At 37.0% G+C, this 22,992-nt stretch overlaps 4 protein-coding genes across 5 annotated transcripts; 2 read left to right on the plus strand and 2 right to left on the minus strand.

Annotated features, from left to right (window-relative positions):
* The first annotated feature begins 408 nt into the window (after window positions 1-408).
* On the plus strand, window positions 409-4,458 carry LOC113288065. Of its 2 annotated transcripts, none has more exons than XM_026537007.1 (11): window positions 409-565; window positions 1,046-1,291; window positions 1,371-1,583; window positions 1,688-1,768; window positions 1,879-1,965; window positions 2,047-2,142; window positions 2,386-2,439; window positions 2,530-3,503; window positions 3,597-3,645; window positions 3,769-3,808; window positions 3,894-4,458. In XM_026537007.1, exons 2-11 carry the CDS (start codon window positions 1,052-1,054, stop codon window positions 4,040-4,042), a joined length of 1,983 nt encoding a protein of 660 aa, XP_026392792.1. In that variant the 5' UTR covers window positions 409-565; window positions 1,046-1,051; the 3' UTR covers window positions 4,043-4,458. The 2 variants fall into 2 exon arrangements, with proteins under 2 accessions (XP_026392792.1, XP_026392791.1); XM_026537006.1 differs by having other exon boundaries at window positions 410-565; window positions 3,891-4,458.
* Window positions 4,459-5,005: 547 nt separating this feature from the next.
* LOC113288067 (trigger factor-like protein TIG, Chloroplastic) lies at window positions 5,006-9,931 on the plus strand. Its single transcript, XM_026537008.1, has 13 exons — window positions 5,006-5,347; window positions 5,500-5,583; window positions 6,239-6,367; window positions 6,583-6,674; window positions 6,845-7,028; window positions 7,323-7,413; window positions 7,501-7,655; window positions 7,772-7,864; window positions 7,959-8,051; window positions 8,358-8,438; window positions 8,680-8,829; window positions 9,233-9,328; window positions 9,543-9,931. The coding sequence occupies exons 1-13, from the start codon at window positions 5,042-5,044 to the stop codon at window positions 9,618-9,620; spliced, it is 1,632 nt and encodes a 543-aa protein (XP_026392793.1). The 5' UTR covers window positions 5,006-5,041; the 3' UTR covers window positions 9,621-9,931.
* A 493-nt stretch (window positions 9,932-10,424) lies between these two features.
* Window positions 10,425-14,232, minus strand: LOC113285778. Its single transcript, XM_026534544.1, has 2 exons — window positions 13,586-14,232; window positions 10,425-10,973 (listed from the first exon to the last, which is right to left on the minus strand). The coding sequence occupies exons 1-2, from the start codon at window positions 14,028-14,030 to the stop codon at window positions 10,468-10,470; spliced, it is 951 nt and encodes a 316-aa protein (XP_026390329.1). The 5' UTR covers window positions 14,031-14,232; the 3' UTR covers window positions 10,425-10,467.
* A 1,389-nt stretch (window positions 14,233-15,621) lies between these two features.
* LOC113288068 (protein-tyrosine-phosphatase IBR5-like) lies at window positions 15,622-18,736 on the minus strand. Its single transcript, XM_026537009.1, has 5 exons — window positions 18,352-18,736; window positions 17,312-17,411; window positions 16,495-16,552; window positions 16,291-16,397; window positions 15,622-16,125 (listed from the first exon to the last, which is right to left on the minus strand). The coding sequence occupies exons 1-5, from the start codon at window positions 18,586-18,588 to the stop codon at window positions 15,863-15,865; spliced, it is 765 nt and encodes a 254-aa protein (XP_026392794.1). The 5' UTR covers window positions 18,589-18,736; the 3' UTR covers window positions 15,622-15,862.
* Between the last annotated feature and the right edge of the window lie 4,256 nt (window positions 18,737-22,992).

Here is a 22,992-nt window from a genome sequence, read left to right on the forward strand (position 1 = left end):
CGGTGGTCGGAGGTGGTGGCGGTGGTTATCGGTGGCGGAGGCGGTCGGTGGTGCAAGGTGGCGGTGCTTATTGGTGGTTGTTTATTTCTTGTTGGGGGTGACAATATAATAAGAATTAAAGTGGGGTTGATTTTTATTTTTGTTGGAGTGATTTAAACTAGAAGGGTAATGTAGACAGTTTATATTAAATGGAGTTTTTGTGAACAATTTGTTTTGTTGGAGTTTTTGTATATGGATAGTGACACATTTGAGGTTATAACTGGCAGACCGTTTGTTAAATTCCAAAATTATTCGGAAGATTTTCATCTGGAGAGTTATTTTTGACGCAAGCGCCTACGTCATGTGGAGATCACTAAAGTTTTAACGTATATCGCCTGGTCCACTTTAGCATACCACTTCTATACCTTCTTAAGTTGCGCCTATTCGAGAAGTTTCTCCCTTCAATAAAATCTCCCACCGACGAATTCTCTCGTTTCTTTAAACTTTGGTGTCACCCGATTTCCATTGCAAACTAATCATCATCATCATCACCGTCTACGTACCCTGTGAATTTTCTCAGCTGAAGGTAAAATCTAAAAATATCTCAATCTCAAAATTCTAATAAATTATGTTGAAATAACCCACCTATAATTTCATTTCCATATTTCTTGTACTTTTGATTTTGTAGTTTGTATGTTGGTTGAATAATCCATATGGTAATTGTTGTATTTCATTCAGAAATTGAATTCTTCGGTTGCCTAGTTTTAATGACCAAATAGTTTCGTACACCAAGTCCTCCGAAACTTCAATATCCCCATTTCTTGCTGAACTGCCTATTGCTATTGGAACTTAATCTGCTGACTATGTGTAAATAAAAGTGTAGTGATTTGGTTCCAGATAGGCAATTTTAAAGGCCGTTTGATGTATTAGCTAATGCAAATTCTTCTTCTAAAGGTGTAATTTTACTTGATATAACTTTACGGGGATATGCATAAATGATCCGCCCCCATTCTCCAAAGCTGTCATTATGCTGAGTAATCAGTCTTGGTTTTCACTTTCTTTGTAGGAAAACATGGAGAACGAACATATGGTCGATATTTATGTTGTCTGGAGGGGGAAGAAATTGTGTGTGGAAGCGAACTCAAAGGATACCCTGAAAGAGTTTGGACAAAAGTTACAGGAATTGACTAATGTTAAATCTGATACTATGCGGTTACTTGTACCTAAATCTTCCAATAAAACTTCAAGTCTGTTAATGCCTTTCTCCAATGAACACTCAAGTTTAAGATTGCAAGATTCTTCCATTCTTGAGGTATGGTATTTGTGGTTTATTGTAAAAATGTTGGCACAACTTATCACTAAAGGTGATGGTTTTCATGTGTGCTTTTCAGGGAAAGTCTATTAGAATGATGGGAGTATTTGAAAATGAAATTGAAGAGGTTTCACAAATTGGTACAAAAGCTGACTTAAGAATAGCGGGATTTGATGAAGAGGAAAAGAGGTTGAGGGAGAGAATGTCATATAGAAGTCACACCAAGTTGAAACTTCCACAAGGCAATTACATTTTTTGTGATTTCCGGACACTACAAATTCCAGGATTACAGGTTAGTTGAAATGATAGCAGTTTTTTTTTCTTCCAAATCCGAACATGGTATATTGATTCAATTTAACTTGTAGTTATTTATCCTGTTGTTTCATTATTCAACAGTTGAACCCACCTGCATCCGAGGCTTTGAAAAGGATGCATAGGCTGGCTGCTGATCCAGGAATTGTAGCCATCATGAACAAGGTATAAAGAGATTGTTAAACCCTAGCTTGTACTCAAGCTCTTTTCTCTCTTTAGTCTGTTCTTCTCAATGTTTCTGATTTACTTTTTGTTGTTTTTTTGTACCTGTAAAGCATCGTTGGCGTGTAGGGATTATGACAGAGTTGGCACCTGTGGGATATGTTGGCATCAGTCCAAAGTGCCTTCTTGGTTTTAACAAGGTACCAATCTAGTTAAGATGGTGTTGAAAGCACTGCTGTTATGCTGGAAATTAACTTAGTATACTTCTACTGGTTTCACAGAATCAAGGGGAGGAAATATCTCTGCGCCTTAGAACTGATGACTTGAAGGGTTTCCGCAAATATGAGAGCATAAAGAAAACTCTGTTGCATGAACTTGTAAGTACTAATTCAAACAATTTTTTTTTATCCTGTAGTTCGCGTTTACACCACATCCTTGCTAAATGCAAAACACCTAACAAAATCGCCATATTTCCATTAAATATGTATTGTGGAAGGAAATTGGTTTCTGAAGTCAATTAACAGGAACTTGGTTTTCCTAACCCGGCATCTTTAGCTAACTTTACATTAGTGAAAAGTAAAAAAACCCGATGAGCTTTTCTAATTAGTTTGTCATTTCAGGCCCACATGTTGCACTCCGAACATGACGCTAACTTCTATGCCTTAGATAAACAGGTAATTTTGATGTATTCTATACTTCCGAACTAAATAAACTGGATTGAGTTGCTTTCGACTAAATTTTCTTATGTTGCTTGAACTGGGAAGCTCAATGAAGAAGCTGTTAGTTTAGATTGGACAAGATCAAGAAGCAACACTCTGAATGGACGTGGGTGTTTGGAGTATTTCGAAGATATTGAAGACGACTATGATGGAACGTCCAATAGCATTTCTCATAAGCTTGGTGGGGAAACATCAGAGCTGTTATCATCTGCTCGTGCATCTTCTGTTGCTGCTGCTTATCGCCGTTTAGTAAATGTCTCTGCCAATAGTTTGGGTGTATCGGAAGTACGTGAGGAACCTGATCCTGATGATTCTGAAATTGAAGGGCATGGGCACTCTACTTTTGATGATCAAAGAACACTAGAACTTGATTATAGTGATTCTAGAGGTGAAACCGCAATGGAGATCGAACATACTTCGAGCACCAATGGAAAGGGAATTACATGTGAACCTGATCCAGATGATTGTGCTGAAGTGGCAAACTATGGCCCTCAATTAAGAAATAGTGAAAGAATTGATTCTATGGCAAGCGACGTTGCTTTAAAGAATGAAGTTGTCGTGGAACCAGACCCTGATGATTCTATGGCAGTTGAATCTGAAGACAATGAATTCCACTTGAGGAAGGTGTGCCAGGAATCCATTCCTGGTGAATCTGAAATAGAATCTCCCACTTTGGCATGTAAGAATACAATGGAACCTGATCCTGATGATTCTGAAGCAATGGGATCCGGGGTAGATACCATCAAGGCAGGGATGAGCAGGGATAAACCTGATCGTGATGATTCCCTGGGCAATGAAGTTGATAGAGATGAGGCTGATACCAGTGGAAAAGATGAGGGCAAACATGCAACTTCCAGTACAGCAGCTGATGAACCTGATCCAGATGATGGAGCATTACAGAGAATCCAAGACCCAGTAGCTGTTGTTTGTAACCGTCTTCAGAAGGCCATTGACATGCTAAGGTATGAGGTTGGCTCGGAGGCTGCTTCTGTCCTTCAAACTCTTTTCAAGATCATCAAGTAAGTACACTGGTTCTCTTTGCTTTACGGTCAGTTGGTCATCACATTGAAGAGTAGTACTAATACTTATCCGACTCTTATTTGCTTGGGTAGAAACGTCATTGAGCACCCTGATGAGCTGAAGTTCAGAAGATTGCGAAAGGTATTTCTAATCGATCCCTATCTTCTTACATTTGAACCTTAGATTATTAAACTCATTATCCAAGCCCCTTCCGATTCTGACGTGTAATTTTTAATTTTATCTATCATTTGATTCTAATTGCAGGGTAATCCCTTATTCCAGAAGAACGTGGCCAACTATAAAGGTTTGTCAGTTTTCCTTTCTTTCGTCAATTTTATTGTTACAATTGAACTAGATATTGATCACTTTTGTTAAATTGTGAACAGCTGCAATGGAAGTACTCTTTCTGGTTGGGTTCAATGAAGATACTGTACTTGACGAAATAGGGAGAGTGGAAACGTATGTGGTGTTGAAGAGGAACGATCCTGGTCTATTGTGGCTTGTTAAGTCCTCATTAGAGATGTGCATTGCTCACTAGTCTCCCGTGAAGAGTTATCAGATAATAGCCTGGTCTATTGTGGCTTGTTAAGTCCTCATTAGAGATGTGCATTGCTCATTAGTCTCCCTTGAAGAGTTATCAGAGAATAGTGACCACAACTACATATCCGTCCCTTCAAAGAGAGGAAAACAACTACATATTTAATTGTATGTGTATAGCATGTATATGCCTGTTTAGATAACGGAAGGGAGATTCGAAAAGTGAATGAAAAACAAAGAAATGCTGAAATTGGCAGTTGAAATCAACTGTAAAAGTGTATTTTTCTTCCTTGTGGTATTAAGTTCACTTCGACATTATTGTAACGAGGGTATACTGAAATGAGATTGTAAGCATAAAGCATTGTATATGAACGTTGTTAACAATTTATGAGTGTTAAGTTTGAAAAAGAATGGCTGCTAAATCTCCATTTTAGTGAGAAAATTGTAGCACAATTTACTACATGAACTATACAGCTGAAACACAATATGTAGTATGGATCTCCATTGCACGTAAACTACTAAACGGGAGGGTGATGGGAAGGAACTAGGAAATTTACTAAGCGGAAGGGTGATGGGAAGGAACTAGGAAGCCATTCCGGACATTGGGGTTTGGCTCAAACAATACATGTGAGGCAAATTATCTCTCTACAATACATGTGGATTGTAGAGAAACAATCCACACACACCTCATTAGGATTTTGAGAATCTGAGGCAAATTTCCAGCAAACTAGACCATCTTTATTTCTACAACTTCTCCTTGCTGGTTAGCAAATTAATCCACTTAGTTGGTATCAAATTAATCCACTTGGAAAGGACTAATAAGTTGCCTAATATTGAAGCCACGATGCCATAAGATAAGATTATGCATGATACTTTGCAGTGCAGGGGTAGTTTTGTCTTTTTCTAGTATTTTGGGTGCGGATATTACTATTATCTTAGAAGTTCCTGAAAACAAAGATTGTTATCCAGAGTTGTGAGAAAAGAAGAAGAGAAAGAAAGAATGGAACTCATGAGTTCCACAACACTCAATTGTAAACCCTATCTTTCTCACAATTTCCTCATCTCAAGAAGAACTTCAAACACTCATATCTCAAACCCTCTTCTTCTTCTCCAATCAAATTACACCACAAATTTCGCTAAACTAACTACTTCAAATTCCCGCCAACTTATCTTTCAACAATCAGCAACTCGTGGATTCTCTAGTCAACCCGTTGTCTCTACTACTACTCCCGCGTCTGTAAATTCTGAAAATGACAAATTACCAGCTGATATTGAAGTTACTGAAGTCGAAGAACCTGATTCTAAAGTTAGTTGTTACTCTTCTGTCCAGTACCTAAATGTTGAACTCATTACCTAAATTTGTGCTAGTTCTAACTCAATTTTATATGATGGTTTTTTGAATTACACTGCATTGTGTTTTAAACTTTTGATTTGATTAGTTTGTGGTGTTCACTGTAGGTTCGGTTAAGTGTGAGTGTTCCTCCAGCTGTTTGTGAAGATTGCTATAACAAGGTTCTCGCCGAAATGACCAAGATAGCTAAGGTGCTGTTTTTAGTTTTACTATGATATAAGCTTATATACATGATTACTGTAAACCACCAGAAGTTGTGATAACATTTAGTAGTCGTGAACTGTTATCTTGTTAGTAACATCACTAAGTAAACCCAGACTACAGTGGTGGTTTTTACTAGAATGAGTTGTTGGTTTTGATTAATCTATACACAGTACACAATATATGATTCTATAATCAAGGTGTAAGATTGTGTGTCGACTGTGATAGTGGTTTTGGCTGTAAATTTGAGTTGTTTGCTACCTACAAAGGCCAGGCAGCTAAGCCAAACAACATCCCAACCCCCAATGGCAAGTGGGATTCAAACCCCGTAATTTAGTACAACCACCAATCGGTTGACCAACTTAACTGTTGGACACTTGCATCTGAACCCTTCGCAGTTCTTACAAAGTTGTTTGTTCCTGGATATCTAAGTTCGAAAATTTTGATGGGAAAAGCCTTTAACAAACTGGCTCAATGGTACCTCAGTTCTGCTTTCTGTATGCAGAAAAATGATGTTCGGTATATAATGAACCGAGGTTTGGTGACACATAATATGTTTTGATTTGTTTCGTTGTCAGTTAACTGTTTTATTTTATGAGTTTTCTGACTGAAAAATGAACGGGATAATATGGTTGATTTGTTCAGGTCCCCGGTTTTCGTCCGGGACAAAAAGTCCCAGAAAATATACTTGTGAGTTATCATGGTAAATCATTTGTACGAAAGGCTACGATTGAAGCAATTCTAAAGAGGACGCTTTCACATGCTATGGATTCGGTATGTTGATAATGAACTGATACTTTATCAATTTCACAACCGCACAAAGAAACCCTTGATTTATACTTCTCAGTCTGAATTCTGAATTTACTGATGTCTTGTTTGCAACTAGTTATTTTCCTTATAGTGGTAACCTTTGCATAATAACTGGCTTCTTATTTTCAATGTGTGCTTTTAGCATAATAATTGGAGAGTATTTGGATTTACGTATGCAGGTAAAAGGAAGGGCCTTAAAAGATTCTGTTCGAATTATTACTAAATTTTCAGAGATGGATGAATCATTTAACTTCCCACACGGTTATTTGAGGTTTGTCAGAAGTTAGATTTTGGCAAGATAGCACTGTAGGCTTCGTGTAGTTTTGTATACAGTCCTCAAACCAAAAACACCCTACTTATATAAAGTAACATGGTAGAAAGAACAATTGTTTGGTTGTTGTAGCTACCCTTTGCAATCTCATTTTTTGACTGGTGGACCAGATACGACTGTGTGGTTGATGTGGCACCTGCGGCTAAATGGATTCCTGAGGATGGATATAAGAATTTGAAAATAGTTGTTGAGATAGACCAAGAGATCGATGCTCAAACGGCTTGTGAGGCTGAGATAAAGAGACGTCATAAGGCTCTTGGCATACTGAGAATTGTGACTGACAGAGGCCTACAGGTAAGTTGTTGGAAGTAACATCTGGTATGAGTTCTTAATTCAACATAAGCTAAAACTGTTGGAAAAACTCGATATGCTGAGAATAATAGTGGTTGAAAACAATATATTTGAGAAAGAGTGGAGTTACCTTTTTTGTTGTAGGAATGATTCAGTTACCTATCAAATGAGTGGAAATTGTTATGAATTATCAAATTGAAATTATCATAAAGGATTTATACATTTAACACTCAAGACGTTGATTTTGTGTTTCTAGTAGATCTTTCAAAATTGTGATTTTTCCACTTCCTTCCATAGGTTGGTGATGTTGCAGTTTTGGATATATCCACTGTAAAAGCTACGGAAGATGATTCCGAGGGCGAAAAAATTCCATCTGCAGAGAGTAAAGGTTTGTTTTATCGTCAACAAAGATATGGTTGTTTCTCAGCGACTGGACTTACCTCCCAAGTTATTCTCATAACATTTGCTTTTGCAGGTTTTCAATTGGATACAGAAGAAGCTGACAACCTTCCTCCTGGATTCCTTGATTCAATAATTGGTATTAAAGGAGGAGAAACCAAAACATTCTCACTTGCATTTCCAGACTCATGGAGACAAGAAAATCTACGAGGTGTTGTTGCTCAATATACTGTGAGTTTCTTGCTACCTAATGGGAAAGGGACTAAGTTGTCATTGCTCTCTTTACCAATCCTTACTAGAACGTAAGTTACAGTTACCATATTGCTGATTTTTTCTTTCTTTTATAGGTCATATGCAAAGAACTATTCTATAGAGAGTTACCGGCACTGGATGATTCTCTAGCTGAAAAGCTTCTTTCTGGCTGCACGACCTTGATTGAGGTATCCCCTCGTTCTGTTGGCTCATCCACTGAAGATAAGTTCTTAAATTCAGCCTCTTCCTTGGCTTGAAACTCTTCACGGATGAAATCTACAGGTAAGAGAATCGATATTGGAGAGATGTAAAGAAATAGAACAAATAGCTAAGGAACAAGCAACAGACAATGCAATTCTTGATCAGCTATGCAAGGTGATTTAACGGTTATATAATATTGGTGGCATAGTTTAGTCAAATGTGTATGGATGTCCATAATCTGTCTGTGGTAACACAAACTAAAGATGCGTCAAGCCTGGAATGATACACAAACAAGCAAGAAAGATATCCATTAATTGCTAAAGAAATGTATAGAAAGCGGCCTATTCTTTTTCTATTAGTAGGCCGCTTTCAGATGTGCAATAGGCCTATTTTTATTTATTAATAGGCCTATTTTTTCCTATTTTTTATCTAGCAAATGTGTAAGCTAATGCTAATGATTGTGTTTCTACTTGTTTTCAGATGATTCAAATTGATATTCCTCGAACCTTGTTTGAGGAACAAGGCAGGCAGCTATATGGAGCCAAACTTTTAGAGTTACAGGTGAAAATCTGAAAATAAAGAAGCAATTTTCTTTTGAAGTGTCAATTTCGTGCCCCAGGCTGTGATAATAAATTTCCGACACAAGGGGGCTCATCCATATGGATAGTCTATTTAGCATGCATGACAGATATTGTTCATCATGTCTCTGAGATCAGGATGAACTTGACATGACTTAAAGACCCACAGGCCATTTGATTTTTTTCGCATTTTCTCATCTGATTCTAGTAAGATATGTCCACAGGCAAAGATGAAACTAGATGAGCAACAGCTGGCTAATCTTTCAAGCCCACAAGCAGTGAAGGAATACCTAGAATACGAGAGGGAAAACATTACAAGTATGGTGAAACAGAGTCTTGCAGTAGGCGATATTTTTAAGCGTGAAAATCTGCAGGTGGATCTCTCCTGATAATAAAGTTGTCCAATTATTTCTTTCTCCTTTCTGCAGTTTATAGTATACATGAATTAGGATAACATATCCCACCACTTGTGTTTATTTTCTATGGTGTACCATTCAAAATGGTGTCATCTTGTTGCAAGTTCGCAAGTGGCCATCAGATCTGCCTAGTATCCATAAAGGTTCTAAACCATCCAATCAATAGACTCATAGTTATAGACCCATTTTGGCTGAAAAGATATCAAATCTAATGAAGGGTCATTAACTTAAAGTGCTGAAAAAGAACCTGCCATATGCATATGATTTGAGAAAAGCTCATGAAACTCCAAGCAAAAACAATTGATTATGGTATATGTTCTTTAAGTTGGTTACATTTTGCTGAAAGCTGGATATATTGCAGTTCTCTACAGAAGATCTAGTAAAAGAGGTTGAGAATTCCATTGATGAATTCAAGCGCAATAATCAAGAGTATGATGAGGAGCGTGTAAAGGATCAGGTTAGTCTATATTTTTCATTTTGTCCAAGTTTCATACGCTGCTATTACTCGTCGACGTCACTCCTTAAGATAGAAGATATCAATTGGCAGCAAGTGTGACCAACAACAACCATTCCTTCAAACTATCACGATAAGCACTGTTGTAAATCATCTTTTAGCATAAAATGACATCAAATACGGTTTTTAGTTGTATTTACTGATCAAAATTGTGTAGGTGCAAGAAATACTCGAGGGATCGAAGGTACTCGAATGGTTACGAGACCATGCCACAATTGAGTATGTAGTGCGTTGAGAAGGAATCTATTCTAGTAGTGTTGTGATGATTCCTCAGAACAACTCCTACTGGTGCCATCTTATCCTCTCTTCTTCTTTCTTTCTTTTTTTTTGATTTTGAAATTTGCATTTTCTTTCCGAAGGAAATAATGGTATATGGTACCAAGTTTTGTATGAGCTAGGTGGTTCTTAGTCATGGACTGCAATGAGAGTTGTAGGGTACTTGCCTATTCTGATGGCTAGTGTTCTAAAACATCATTCATATTTTCACCATCATAATCTTGTAGAAAAAAGTTGCAATTTACTACAAATAGAAGCATGATAGCAATCTTTCCTTGTGTGATCAGAAACACCATAATTTTTTTTCTAAAAATAGAGTAGTTCAGAACCACTATCTTTATTGATGGAAATCAACCTAAATCTATTATGCACTGCACTCAATTGATGTTCTTTGAAAATTGAAATGGGTTTCAAGTGCTTTCCATTTTTCTTTTTCATTTCTAAAATTACCATCGGCAAGTGGTGCCATTACCCTGATAACTCAGCTTGTGATGTGTCCTTCGGCCAATTTTAACCCATGTGTGCTGCCTAACACACCCACATGATTTATTTACCTTCCAGTCGATAGTTTTATCTACAGAAGAAGTTGAAAATTATCTAGAAGTTTTGCAGTCTACTTTTGCATCCTCTGTTCTTTACTAAATTTAGTTAAACATTGCCATAATTTTGATAGATTAGATTTAGAATTGATACATCAGCTGGTTGTAGGTCACGTCCATACAATCCCAGAATCACAAGAAATGGGAAATATCTAAACCGTCAGTCTTTTTTTCCTCTTCCTAAAAAAATTAAGCTACACCTTGCTGTTACATGCCATTGCCAATGTTAACTCCGTTGCTGAGAGCTTGCGCCAATTTCCCAACACTCAATCCTACTTCCCTTGAAACCTCGATTCTGCAGTACTGATGGTATACGGCTGTAGGCACGACCTTGGCCACTGGCTTAGAGTTAGAATCACTTTGCTCTAATATCATGTCACTGTTGGTAACTCTTTTGAAAGAGCTAAACCATTTAGCTTCCATGTACTCGATTCTTCTCCATGGTGGCATAGGCATATCGTTACTCTTCAAGGACTCTTTAGCAGCTTCACTCATTATCATCACCACCTGTTTAAGCTCCTCCTGGTTACCAACAAAAATTTGTGGAAACTCGGCTAATAACGATAAATACTTATTCGTTGGCCGAGCTATGGTAAATTCTCCAGCTAATCCTACTTCTATAATGTAACGAGTGTCGCCAACAATAACATCGTCATATTCATATTCACCCGCTGGAAACCTAGTCATTTTCTCCAAGTGGGTTTTGCAGAGACCTGAAAACAAGAAAAGAGAACATAAACTGACCACGGCAACATTGTTCGATCTCACGAACGGTAAAGCGAATGCGAATATTTTATGGGGATCCGAACCTACGACTTCTTCGAGTCAGTTGAATCATTGTAAGGGCGCATGGGCCACATTTATCTCGCATATATTTATGATATGTTTTATTTTTGAAATTTGATTTCAAATGCGAGTAGTAAAGAATTGCCAGTACAGTAAGAAAAAGAAAGAAAGAAAGAAAAGGAAAGAAAGAGATGGTGCTAACATACGCTGCTGCATGATGGCGGGCGGTACGTAAGACTGCATGGGATGAATGACTAGGTGTAGGGTAGGTGGTACGCACTTAAGTTTCTTAACCTTAAAGAGGAAAAACAAGCGAAAAGTTTCTCTGATTTACTTTTTTCAGTAAAATGGTTTTCTTTTTCTTTTTCCACTTAATGCCCATATACTAAAAATTTAAAACCGTCATTAAGAATTATGTTTACTTGCGTTCGTACAATTTATGTTAAAAGAATTAACGTTTTTAAGGCTGCACATTGGATCCAATTAATCAAAAATTTAAAGAGAATCATGAATCTGATCAACATGTCGCATCCGTATATAGAGCTGGCAAACGGGCGGGACGGGTCTGGCTTGTGACCAACACCGCGGGTTACGGGTTAATACAAGCCTGAGCTCGCGGGTTGAAATTCTTCACGGGTGGTCATTTATCCCACCCGTGCCCGTCCCCGGTAAAGCTCGCGGGTTCACGGGTGCTCACGGATTAATTCCTAACTATTTTTGAGAGTCGTATCCCTTCTCTTATTCTCTCGTATTCTTCTTTTTTCTTATTTCTTCTTCATCTTCGTTTTTCTTGAGTTCTTTTCCGAGCGATTGTGAGAGATCGATTGAGAGAAGTATTTGATGAAACTATTATATGATGGAGGTGTTGTTGTGGTGGTGAATCTTTAAGGAGGAGAGTCAGGGGATTGATATAGTTCTGCTCGAGATGATGAAATAGAGAAGTAAAATTAGGGTTTCTGTTAATTGTTTGGAATTCGATACGAGAAAGGATTAAGAAGATTTAAACGGAACTACAGGATGGGTTTGTTTTGTTGAAGATTTTGGATGTTGAATTATCGATTGGAGATTGTTCTGATGAAGAATCAAAACCAGGTAAATTTGGGGTTTCAGTTTTGATTGATTTCTTTATGAAATTGAATTTTTTTTTGGTATAATATTTCATGGGTTTGTTATTGATTAAGGTAGAGATGATTGTATAGGATTTAATTTTGATTCTAAGAATTAGGGTTCTTGTTGTTCTTCCCCAATTAGGAATTAGAGTTCCTGAATCGAGTTGTTTCAATTAGGGTTCTAAGTTGATTTAATTTTAGTTTCTGAATCGAGTTGTTTCAATTATCGAGTTTTGTTGGTACTAATGGAACTAAGGCTTGAGTTTGGGATGGAGTGGAGCTGCATGTATTTGTAGTTAGAGTTATGTTGATGTTCAGTGATGGGTTCATGTGTATGTAAAATTGAAAGATGGGTCTGAGGTAAGGTAATTTTATCTGTTACGATTGTTTCTGAGATATGAAATTCAGAGAAGAAGAAGCCATAGGAATTGTGGGTTTGAATCAAGAGTTCAGGGAAGAATCAAGATGGGTTCATAGTCATTGTCAAGGAATTGAAGGAGTTGTCGATGTTGTGAAGATGAAATGGGTTTAATCGGTTGCAGAAGGAGATTCGATTGGTGGTGTTGTTGATACTGCAGCTCAGTTCAAGAACGAGATTTCAGAGAATCAAATTAGTGGTGTTGATATGAGGAACTCAGTGGGAATAATAACAATGGATGGGGAGGTAGTGATTGATTTCTGTTGTCGAAGAAGAGGCTGGACTGGAGCCTGGATCTGTTTCTGTTGCTCTTTCACAGTACGGGAATGAAATTACGGGTTTACGGACCAGCCGCGGGTTTCACAGTACGGGCCGGGTTAACCCGTTTCTTCACAAGCCACTAATTATACAACCCGCGCCCGTCTTGTTTAGTTACCATCCGGGACGGGTGCGGGTTTTCACGGGACGGGAAGGGCAAACCCGCGGGTTTTAGCTTGGTTTGCCAGCTCTATCCGTATACCATCACTGACCAACCCTATAGTTTTTTTGCTTTCTTTCTAAAATTCTTATCTTAAGCAATCTTCTTCTTCTTCATTTTTTTTTTGTTTCTTTTTGAGGTCATTGGAAAAGCAAAAAATAATTTTTGAAATTAAAAAAATACCGAAACATTGTTATCGGAAAAGTTTGTACTGTTAAATCTCTTTTACTATTTTGGCACTAGGATAAATATTCTTGTTGGGAATGGGGTCTAATTTTAATGAAATTTAAATGCTTGAATTATTTTGGTCTGGAGCTCAAAAAATTAAACACTGTTAATACTTCAGATTTTTTCACCAAGTTCTTTTTCTATTCATGGAGATAAGTAGCAACCACTTAAGAAACCGCTAAGAAGATATGGAAGTGGTGGCTTCTGGGAACCAAATGTATATTCTTTGAACTATAGGCTGGACAGAAAATGAGCAAGACGATCAACCTTAATTAGTAATTAAAAGTATAATGTTAAGAAGAATACCTGAATCAAAACCTCTTTCGCGCAATCGAGTTACTAGATTATGTTTATATAAACCTTGTTGACGATGATAACCATCTGCATAAGTTGTTTCGTTAAAAACTTCTTCCGCTACTTGGAGAATCTTTTGCTTAATGGGACCATCGGCTTCTTTTTGACCAAACAAATTCTTCAGCATTTCCACGGACGAGTAATTCTCAGCTGCTTCTTCAAAATCAATAATGTCCTGATTTTCGTCTTCTTCATTCTCATTTCTCTCTATGAATGCATTAATAAGATCAGATAACTCAGGTGATGAGTTATTACTAGTGGTAGTTGATGAATGTTGATAATTATCGTTTCTTCCTCGGCCATTATCAAAAAGACGTGCCTTGGTATTTTCATGGTAACCAAATGCTTCTGTAACTCTCTTGAACGACCTCATCCTGAATGGAGTCTTGCTAGTCATATCTCTCTATGATCTCTCTGGATTATGTTGAATGCTTGTGGATTATGATCTTCTGTATAGGAAAAGATAGAGTTTATATAGAGATGAGAATTAACTATTGGAGGGTGTGCTCATATCATCGTCATGTCTCGAAAGAATTATATGAAGAGAGAGAGAATGAGAAAACAGACATAAGTTTAATGAAGCCTACGAAAGAAAATGAATTAAGGATTCGTAGTTCGTACAACTAAAGAAGAAAAGACAGACATTCATTCAGCAAAAGAAGAATAGAGAGAGATCTTTGATTCGAGAGAGAGAGAGACAGAGAAAGAACTCAAACGCCGTTTGCTTTAACGGTTGTACTGAATGCATTTGTGTATATACAGTGTATAATGTACCGCTGCATGCATGTATTTTTGTATGTATTTGATATGTGGATTGTTGAACTGGACACTAGACCGTGTATGTATGAATGTAGACGACTTTTGTCTTATGCACATAGAAGCTTAACAGTAATGAATATTGGACAGAGTCCGTATAATCAAAGTCCAGCAATAGGAGAAACGGTTTAGGGTTCGTAATCAGAGTTGTTCTAGCTCTCAGCCTCTTAGGTAGAGAATCTGTTTGACACCAAAAGAGACAAGAAGAAACAGTAAGTGAAGTCTAGTTTTGGATTTGATTCACCCTTCCACTTACTAGTTATTTTAGCTTATTTACTCACCAACAAAAGTCCAAAAGGGAAAAGAGAAACAAAAAGATCGATTAGTGAATAGTGTGGGCCCACATGAAACATCATACGCCATGATTTTGATGACATGCCAGCACTTCACTTGTGGCAGCCTCGTGAACTTCATGGGGGTCATACCCTCACAACACCACGAGCCACCGTGTGGACTCAAATGGACAGTGAAAACATTGCAACACCAAGAACTGGTTTGAGTCGAGAAACTCGAAGCTATGTCTACGAACTTATGATTCATCAAAAATGTGTAACATCGATCGAGGTCTCTCTGGGGAGTCACTTGCCAACTAAGCAACCACTTACCAAGTTACTCCTACTGTTGGGCCCATATTCATGGAGGGAAACAACAGTCGAAGTTGGAAGGTACTATATGTTTTGTCCTATTAGTCTGTGTTTGACGTCTCATCAGCTCGTTTACCTTGTTGGCAAAATCCAACACAAATGATGTACCAATGGACAGTTCCTGCAGAGTTGCTGCAGAAACAAATTTAGCGTCAGTATGTCCAGCAACAAACCAGTTCTTCGTCCCAGTTATCCGAGCTCCAAAACGGTTGACCTAGAGCCAAGAGGCTTCCCTAGTTAGCTTAACCAAAGCAGCCTGCTATAGTCATCAATTCAGCAGGAAGCTTCACCATTGTTGTGGATACGATTTGGATAATGTTATCACATACGGAATGTTTGGATAATGGACACCATTATTTACTCTGAAGGGTTGTGGCTCCCTATAGACACTATTGTGCATACCTAATTACATATTTGACCAATGTGGACCTAAAAAGATTAACCAAGCTAACAGTTAATGTAAGACATAGTCATCGAGAGCATAAGAAATAAACTGACATAATTAAGAGGTGAACAAAAACTCGTCAGTGTAGTAAGATTCTTTAAACAGAAGATTAAAAAAGAAATTATTAGCAAATTAAAAAGTTGAACCTTCACAAAGTTAACTCCCCCAACACCATACATAATGTACAACAGATTATCTGCTTTCAAAGCTGACACACATGAAGGATGATGAGCATTTTCCCTTGCCTGCCTGACTGCGTCCTATATATACAGATTCAAATGTATAACTTATGTAACCAACAACCCGCAGAAGCATCTAAAAAAATTAAGAGCCGTCCATTGGAGTGTCATTTCCATTGGCTTTTTCATTGTTGGTAGCTCCAAAAGTGAAATCTCGGGGTGAGACATTTATAGGAGCACGTTCAAAAATAGAGGCAGCACTGTTAAATGCAGGGGGAGTAAGGGGAGCTGGATTAAAACCAAACCCAAATGGTTGAGTTTTAGTTTGGGAGAAAAATGCAGGGACTGGATTGCTTTCGAGAGATCCAAATATACTTCGCTCATATGCCTCCAACTCCTGGTGAACTCCTATATAATTGATAGACACAAATTTTTGACAGTGAGCGGATAAATTATCACAAAAAGGAGAATCTATCAATAGTTAGCAAAGAGTAAACAGAATAGTCTTTTGCTTAATTATGCTCACGGAACTCCAAAGGCTTAACTTGATGTAAGTAGAACGTAATTACAAACCTGAAGATATTTCAACGGATGGCCTTCGCTCTTTCACCCACTGGTAACTCTGTGCGAGTCTCCATCCTTTGCATTTCATCAAATAAGCTATCACAATACCTGGTGACCTGTTAAGAAGATCATGTAAGAACAGTTAGTAACAGAAATTCAAAGTTTTAACAGCCTCAATTCCCCGAACATACTAGTTTTGCAGCAAACCCTAACCTGCTTTTGCCGGACATGCAGTGCACGAGAACACGAGCTTTGTCTTTTTCACATTGTTCTGCATATACACAGTATACTAATGCTAAACTTTACGATAGATCAGTAGAAGAAAAATTGTCTGCCTTGTTTTGTTACAGAAAACCAAACCCAAAGGCGTAACAAGACCGTTCATGATAAAGTAGCAGTCGGAATACTGCAATGATTAATGAATGAAAAATACCAATCAAAACTTTCAGGGAACAGATACAATAATTACTGCAATGATTAATGAATGAAAAATACCAATCAAAACTTTCAGAGAACAGATTCGATAATTAACCAAACGAGAAAAATCGTTTCAACCAATCGTCAAATACAGCTCACATCATCCAGATATATGAACAGTTTCTATGTAACACAAGCTGAGATACTCTAATTTCTCCTAACAAAATAATTAAAAAAGAGAGGAAATCAGGTCAAAAGCAATAAAAATATGCCGCTGCAATAAAAATCTTGTGATCTGTTTTAAAAGGATATTGAAGTCCATATGGTGTATGAATGTATCATCATAATATCAGTAATAGTAAGACTTTCAGTGGAAAACATGTGCATAAGATGTTCCCAAACTCCTCATACTTTTGAAATTGTGGTGCTGGTATAACATAAGCTCAAAGCCTCAAAGCAAAAGCTTTGACATAGAGACAAAAGCCTTCAATCAGCTACTTGAGAAACTACAGACTCTTAAATGCATCATCAATAGCCATATTAATGTTGGGCAAAAAGACATGAGACAACCTATCTAGAATATACTGAACATGGAGCAATATGATGGTCGTACCTAAAAATTGGATTGCATCGTCAAAAGGTAAAGTTTTCTCCTCCTGAAGACAGTGATAAGTGAAGGAGTTCTTGTAGAGATTCTGACAAGCAGGTACAGTCTGCAAATCCATAAAAGCAGGAATTGCATAGTCAGAGCCAAGACAGTAACACAAAATTTTTGTTAATGTTTACCATGGAAGAAACTAAGTTCAAAATAATGCAGAATAAAACTTTCATGAAATTCATTTGTTCAACACGTGTTCCTGTTGCTATGGCAGTCAGTCATTAATACCAGTATTCTAACTAAAAATCAACTGAAGAAACAGAAATCAATGTTATGGGACACTCAGAGTCTCAGACCAAGTTTGAATACATAAAAAACAAGTCAAGCCAGTTCAATAATGATCGCGCATGCATTAGAAAAATTGAGCCATGTTGCTACTCATATAAACGGTTAGTAAAACAGGACACTGCTGGCATTCCTCCTCTTGATTCCATACTTGTGCAGTTGCGCTTGACCTAAGCTCATACAATAACAATGTAAAACCTAGTTGGATAACTTTTAAATCTTTTCCGCTATGCTCCATTCGGATATATTCGACAATTCCAAAATCCTATTGCTCTCAGAGTCTCATCCATGAAAAGGTATATGTATAACCAGTAAACATGAAGAATCAGGATAGAGTAAGTCAAAATCATCTATTAGGTGATTAAGAAAGGTTGCAAAATCAAACTCGTGTACTAGGTTTTATTTAGGTGCACATATTTAGCAAGATTGCTAAATAAGTTACAAGGGCATACTTCTACAGACAAAATTATTTCAAAAACCCTTCTATGGAAATAAAAAAACATCAATCTTTTCCAAGAAAAAGGAGAATCAAGATCATTATCTTTATGAAAAGCAATTGAAACCCAATACTTGTATCATCATCGATTACTATTTCAATCAAAACACATATTTAAAAAACCTAACCTAGTGAATATTATCAGAAAATCAAAACCTAAAATAACAAAAACAAAACAATTAAAAAAATTAAGAAGCGAATGAATGTTTCTTACATTGAGAACTCTTGAAATCCCTTGAGTTTTAAGAAGCTCAGCTCTAGAAGCGTTATCATAACTACCCAAGTAAAGAAACTCAGGTAAGATCTCAGATGGAAAAGCACTTCCTAGAAGACCAGATTTTTCAGTAGATATTGGCATCCGATGACCACAAATCCCACAGACTTCACCTTCTTCATACTTGTGATAGTGCCCGCAAACCCCACACGGATTTTCTCTCTCTCTTTTCCTCATCTTAATTCAAGATTTTGACGATACCAATCCCTTTACCTAGATGATGATGGTGAATAGGAAAACAATTTAAAGGAAAACCTAGATCGGATTGAGGAAACCACAACTGATGTTTAGAGTTGGTATATGTATTCTTTTATTTTATTTTTGGTACAAAATTTTGGTCTGGCAAATAGCAAAAAAAATTAAGATTTAAATCTCTAGGTCTGCACAACCGGTAGGGTGGGTAGGATATGGCCTATACCTGCCATCCTACCCGTTTACTGGCGGGTAAGAAAATTTTTACCCGCCACCCTACCCGCCATTAAACGGGTAAGATCCTACCCAACCCATTTTCTGCCGGGTCGGGTAGGGTAGGGTGGCGGGTATAACCGTCTATATCACCTGTAATACAAAATTTCAGCTCCTTTTGTAACCACCATCTTCTGCTGCTTCTTTACAGTGCCCATTTCAGATCCATCTAAGATGCTTCCATAATTCCTTACCGGTAACCAATGGCAGAAACCACTTCAAGCACCAACATTACCATTGCAGCAGCTCAAGCCTGCTCCTGCCATCTCAACAGAGCCTCAACCATAAGTATAAACATGTCTAACAATGGACATGCGAAACACAGCAATGATGGTCCATGGTACTGCTAACAGACCAACGATGAATTTAGAAACAAAAGCATAACCATAAAAAATTTACAAACAAAAGTATTCTCAAGAAAAGAGTTGTATTCTTTTTGAAATAGACGATGAATCCCAGCCCAATTCCATGTTCTTCACGTAACCTTGTTCTTCATATAACAGTATCATCACCAAAAGCTCTTCATATTGACCTTCTTCTTCAATCATCATCTACGATGATGGAATAAGTACTAAGATCACCAAATAAATCTGCATACAAGTTATCTCTTGTTAGATTCAGTCATAATAGTGAATGATTTGATTCAAAGTTCAGTCATAATACCAACATCAAGTAATATCACAACAAGTTCTGTATCTGTTAGAAGAGAGATATCACAACATCCTACTATGGAATACAATATCACAACAAGTTCAGACTTTTGGTTCAGTCACAATATCAAGTAATATCACAACATAATTCAGTCATAATACCAACATCAAGTAATAATACCAACATCCACAAATTACTCTCATTTAAAGATTCTTCAGCTTGCTGAGTAGCTACAACCATTTAACAAGTTCTTTCGCTAAGAATGGATAGAGTTCTAAACAGCATTCGTGCTTTCAGTTTGCTAAGTAGCTACAACCGTTTAACATGCAAGTTCCTTGACTAGAAATGGAAAGTTCTAAACAACATTCAAACTTCCACCAGTGCTTCCCATAAAGAAGCACAAATGGATACAGACAGATAAAGAAAATGCCAACTAAGTCGTTTCGCAAACATAGTGAAGACAGATTAAGAAAAGCAAACAAAAGAGTAAGGAAACCCAAATGTAGGAAAGTTGTATACCTGACTCTAAGACGTCATCCTCCTTCTCTTCAGCTCCAAATGTAGATGGATCCATATCAATCGGTGTCCTTAACCAGTTTTGTAGGAGAATCAATGCTTCCACAGTTCGGGGTTTTAAAGAACTTCGGAAATGACCAAGTATTCGCTTTTCAGTACTGAAAGCAGATTCACTTGCAACTGAAGAGACGGGAATAGCAAGTATATCTCTTGCTATAAGTGATAGAATATCAAATCTTGCAGCATTGCTTTTCCACCAAGTGAGTATATCAAACTTCGAACCATTTTTGTTGTCTTTTGTTGGTGAGTAAATCTGTTCCGATAAGTATCTTTCCACCTCTGATTTGTCAACATCCTCCGTTATAGATAACTGGGTTTTACGTTCTTCTCTATGGGCCTTATGTCTTCTCTTTCTATGTGACGTAGAACTAGAACTACAACTCTGGTGACTAGGACTACCACCAGTATCACCTACGGACTCCGACGAGGCTAACACACTTCTACACCTATATATTCTGCCTTATAAGCTGTGAATAATTCATTAAAATCCTTTTTCACTTCATCTAACCAATTGTTTACCAATCTTTGTTTCATCCAAGGAATATCATGCACAATCAGGTCTTCTAGTATTACTTGCAGTCCACGTTCTTTTTCTCTTGGGTCAAGAAGCACAGCAATAAACAATAAAGGATTCATGTTCTTATGCTCACCCCAATACTTGTTGTATTTAAGTAACATCTTCTCACCCATATGGCTTAAGTGAGGATCATGATGAGCATTTTGCCATTCTTTTAACTCTCCACGTACATCACAAATTTCCCCCAAAAATGTATGCGAAGTGACATACGTAGAACCAGAAAACTCAACAGTAGCTTCAAAAAATACCTGTAGAAACAGTTTTAATTGTTATAGAAACTTCATATACAGATCATATTAACTCGTAAGCAAAGACAAAAACATCTAGACACCTCAACAGTGGCTTCAAAAATGTTTACAGATACAGATCATATTAACTTGTAAGCAAATACCAAAACATCTAGACACCTCAACAGTGGCTTCAAAAATGTTTACAGATGGCTAAATATTATGAACTAAGAAATATAAAAATGTTTACAGATGGCTAAATATTATGGTACCAATACGGGCTTGATCTAAAGAAGCAATCAGTTGAGAACTAACTGAAGTAAGATGATCAAGGCTATCACACTTGAGGAATGCCAGCAACTGTTTTAAGGGTGCACCTTTAAAAGAGATCGATGTTATTGGGTTTAATTGTCTTCGATCACTCGGAATTCACAGTTGGTTCCCTTTATAAAAATTTGTGTGAGAATAATGATGCTAACTGTTCAATCAGTTCTGTCATTAGTACAATTTCTTGGACTAAGCTATGGAAAATGAGTGTTATGCACAGAATTAATCATTTGGAAGTGTCTTCATGACATTCTGTCGGTGGAAGATAGAATCCACAGGATTCTAAGCAATATTGACAACAGTTGCGCTTTGTGCAACTCTGGAATAGAAAACATTGATCATCTCTTCATGAAATGTGAGTTTGTAAGGAGTGTTAGGAAGTGATTGTAATACAAAATAAATAGAGTTAAAACTAAATGTATTATTTTTCAAAGTTGGTTTCAAAAAAAATAAAAAATCAGTCATGATGATGTTAACCGGGAAAACATTTGTGCCATCACTATTGGGTTTGTCTGGAAAACAAGGTATCAGAATGTTTTTGAGAATATAAAACCATGTTAAAAGTCTACGGCGAGCCAGATTGTTAGTCATATTATGACAGTCAGCAAGTCCAAAGAAAAGGAGAAGACACGAACTGAAGCAGCTAAAGAAGATGGTAGTAGTACGGCTTATTGTACTGTGGCTAGTAATATTCATACTTGTCTTCGTTTTGAGCAAAACTTACACACGAAATCCAAAGTAAAAACAAAGGAAAAAAAACCGAAAGAGATCGATGTTATTGGGTTTAATTGTCTTCGTTTTGAGCAAAACTTACACACAAAATCCAAAGTAAAAGAGAACAAACAGAAAGCTCAGATAAGTTTCTGAGAAATTAGATAATAATTGGATCTTATGTAGTACCCAAAAGTGGAAATGGTTAGCCACAAAACTTTGAGAAGTTGAGAAGAAAAATGTAAAGTTACAGAACTTTGAAGCGTGGAAATGCAGAAAAATTGACAGGGTCATGACCTTCTGGATGTTTCAGTAGGATGTTGACAATATGTACTACAACATTACATGTATGAAAAGAGTAATCGAAGAACTCATGCTGATAATTAAAATAAGGAATATAATTAAAGTAATAATGTTTAGTGATTACTAAATTAATAATGTTTTAAGATTACTAAAACTAATCAGTGGTGAAATGTGTTAGGCAATATCAAGTTTAGGGATATTTGATCAAATGGATATAATCATGCTGATAATTAAAGAGAATGAAATTTAAAATACCTGTAGAAACTGAACTAGGACTCGAGCATTAGCCCAGTCATACTTTTCAGGAGCATGCACGCGAGGCTTTTTCTTCTTGGCTTTTCTTCGACCAGATAAGGGAACTTCATCAGCATCAGAATCAGAAGAACTGGATTCCATTTCATCAAGAAAATCAGTACTGTCAATATCATCAACATTAACACCCATTACTGATTCATCGGGAATATCGAAAATAAACCTCTCACGAAATGATTTATCAGATCGTCCTAGCCTTATAAAGACTTTTTTGTATTTTTCTGCTGCATCCAACATCAAGTAAATGGAGTTCCATCTTGTTTTCACGTCTAACACTAATCCCTTTTTGTATTCCATTCTTTCAAGAAATAAGGCATCTAAGAATTTCTTCATTCTAGCAGGAGAGGACGTGACGTATTTAACCACCGACCTGATTCTGCTCACTGAAGTATGATATTTATTCAACCCATCCTTAACAACTAAAGCTAATAC

The sequence above is a fragment of the Papaver somniferum genome, chromosome 6 (assembly GCF_003573695.1).
Source record: "Papaver somniferum cultivar HN1 chromosome 6, ASM357369v1, whole genome shotgun sequence".
In the NCBI taxonomy this organism is placed as follows: Eukaryota; Viridiplantae; Streptophyta; class Magnoliopsida; order Ranunculales; family Papaveraceae; genus Papaver; species Papaver somniferum.

Coding starts and splice junctions, on each gene's coding strand:
- LOC113288065 (XM_026537006.1), top strand. CDS start 1,052: ATGGAGAACGAACATATGGTCGATATTTATGTTGTCTGGAGGGGGAAG. Junction 1,966..2,046: donor GCCTTCTTGGTTTTAACAAG/GTACCAATCTAG, acceptor CTGGTTTCACAG/AATCAAGGGGAGGAAATATC. Junction 3,504..3,596: donor ACTCTTTTCAAGATCATCAA/GTAAGTACACTG, acceptor TTGCTTGGGTAG/AAACGTCATTGAGCACCCTG.
- LOC113288067 (XM_026537008.1), top strand. CDS start 5,042: ATGGAACTCATGAGTTCCACAACACTCAATTGTAAACCCTATCTTTCT. Junction 8,830..9,232: donor TTAAGCGTGAAAATCTGCAG/GTGGATCTCTCC, acceptor GATATATTGCAG/TTCTCTACAGAAGATCTAGT. Junction 9,329..9,542: donor AGGAGCGTGTAAAGGATCAG/GTTAGTCTATAT, acceptor AAAATTGTGTAG/GTGCAAGAAATACTCGAGGG.
- LOC113285778 (XM_026534544.1), bottom strand. CDS start 14,030: ATGACTAGCAAGACTCCATTCAGGATGAGGTCGTTCAAGAGAGTTACA. Junction 10,974..13,585: donor CGAAAGAGGTTTTGATTCAG/GTATTCTTCTTA, acceptor TCTTGTTTTCAG/GTCTCTGCAAAACCCACTTG.
- LOC113288068 (XM_026537009.1), bottom strand. CDS start 18,588: ATGAGGAAAAGAGAGAGAGAAAATCCGTGTGGGGTTTGCGGGCACTAT. Junction 16,553..17,311: donor CGATGCAATCCAATTTTTAG/GTACGACCATCA, acceptor GTGTATATGCAG/AACAATGTGAAAAAGACAAA. Junction 16,398..16,494: donor TGCATGTCCGGCAAAAGCAG/GTTAGGGTTTGC, acceptor TCTTCTTAACAG/GTCACCAGGTATTGTGATAG.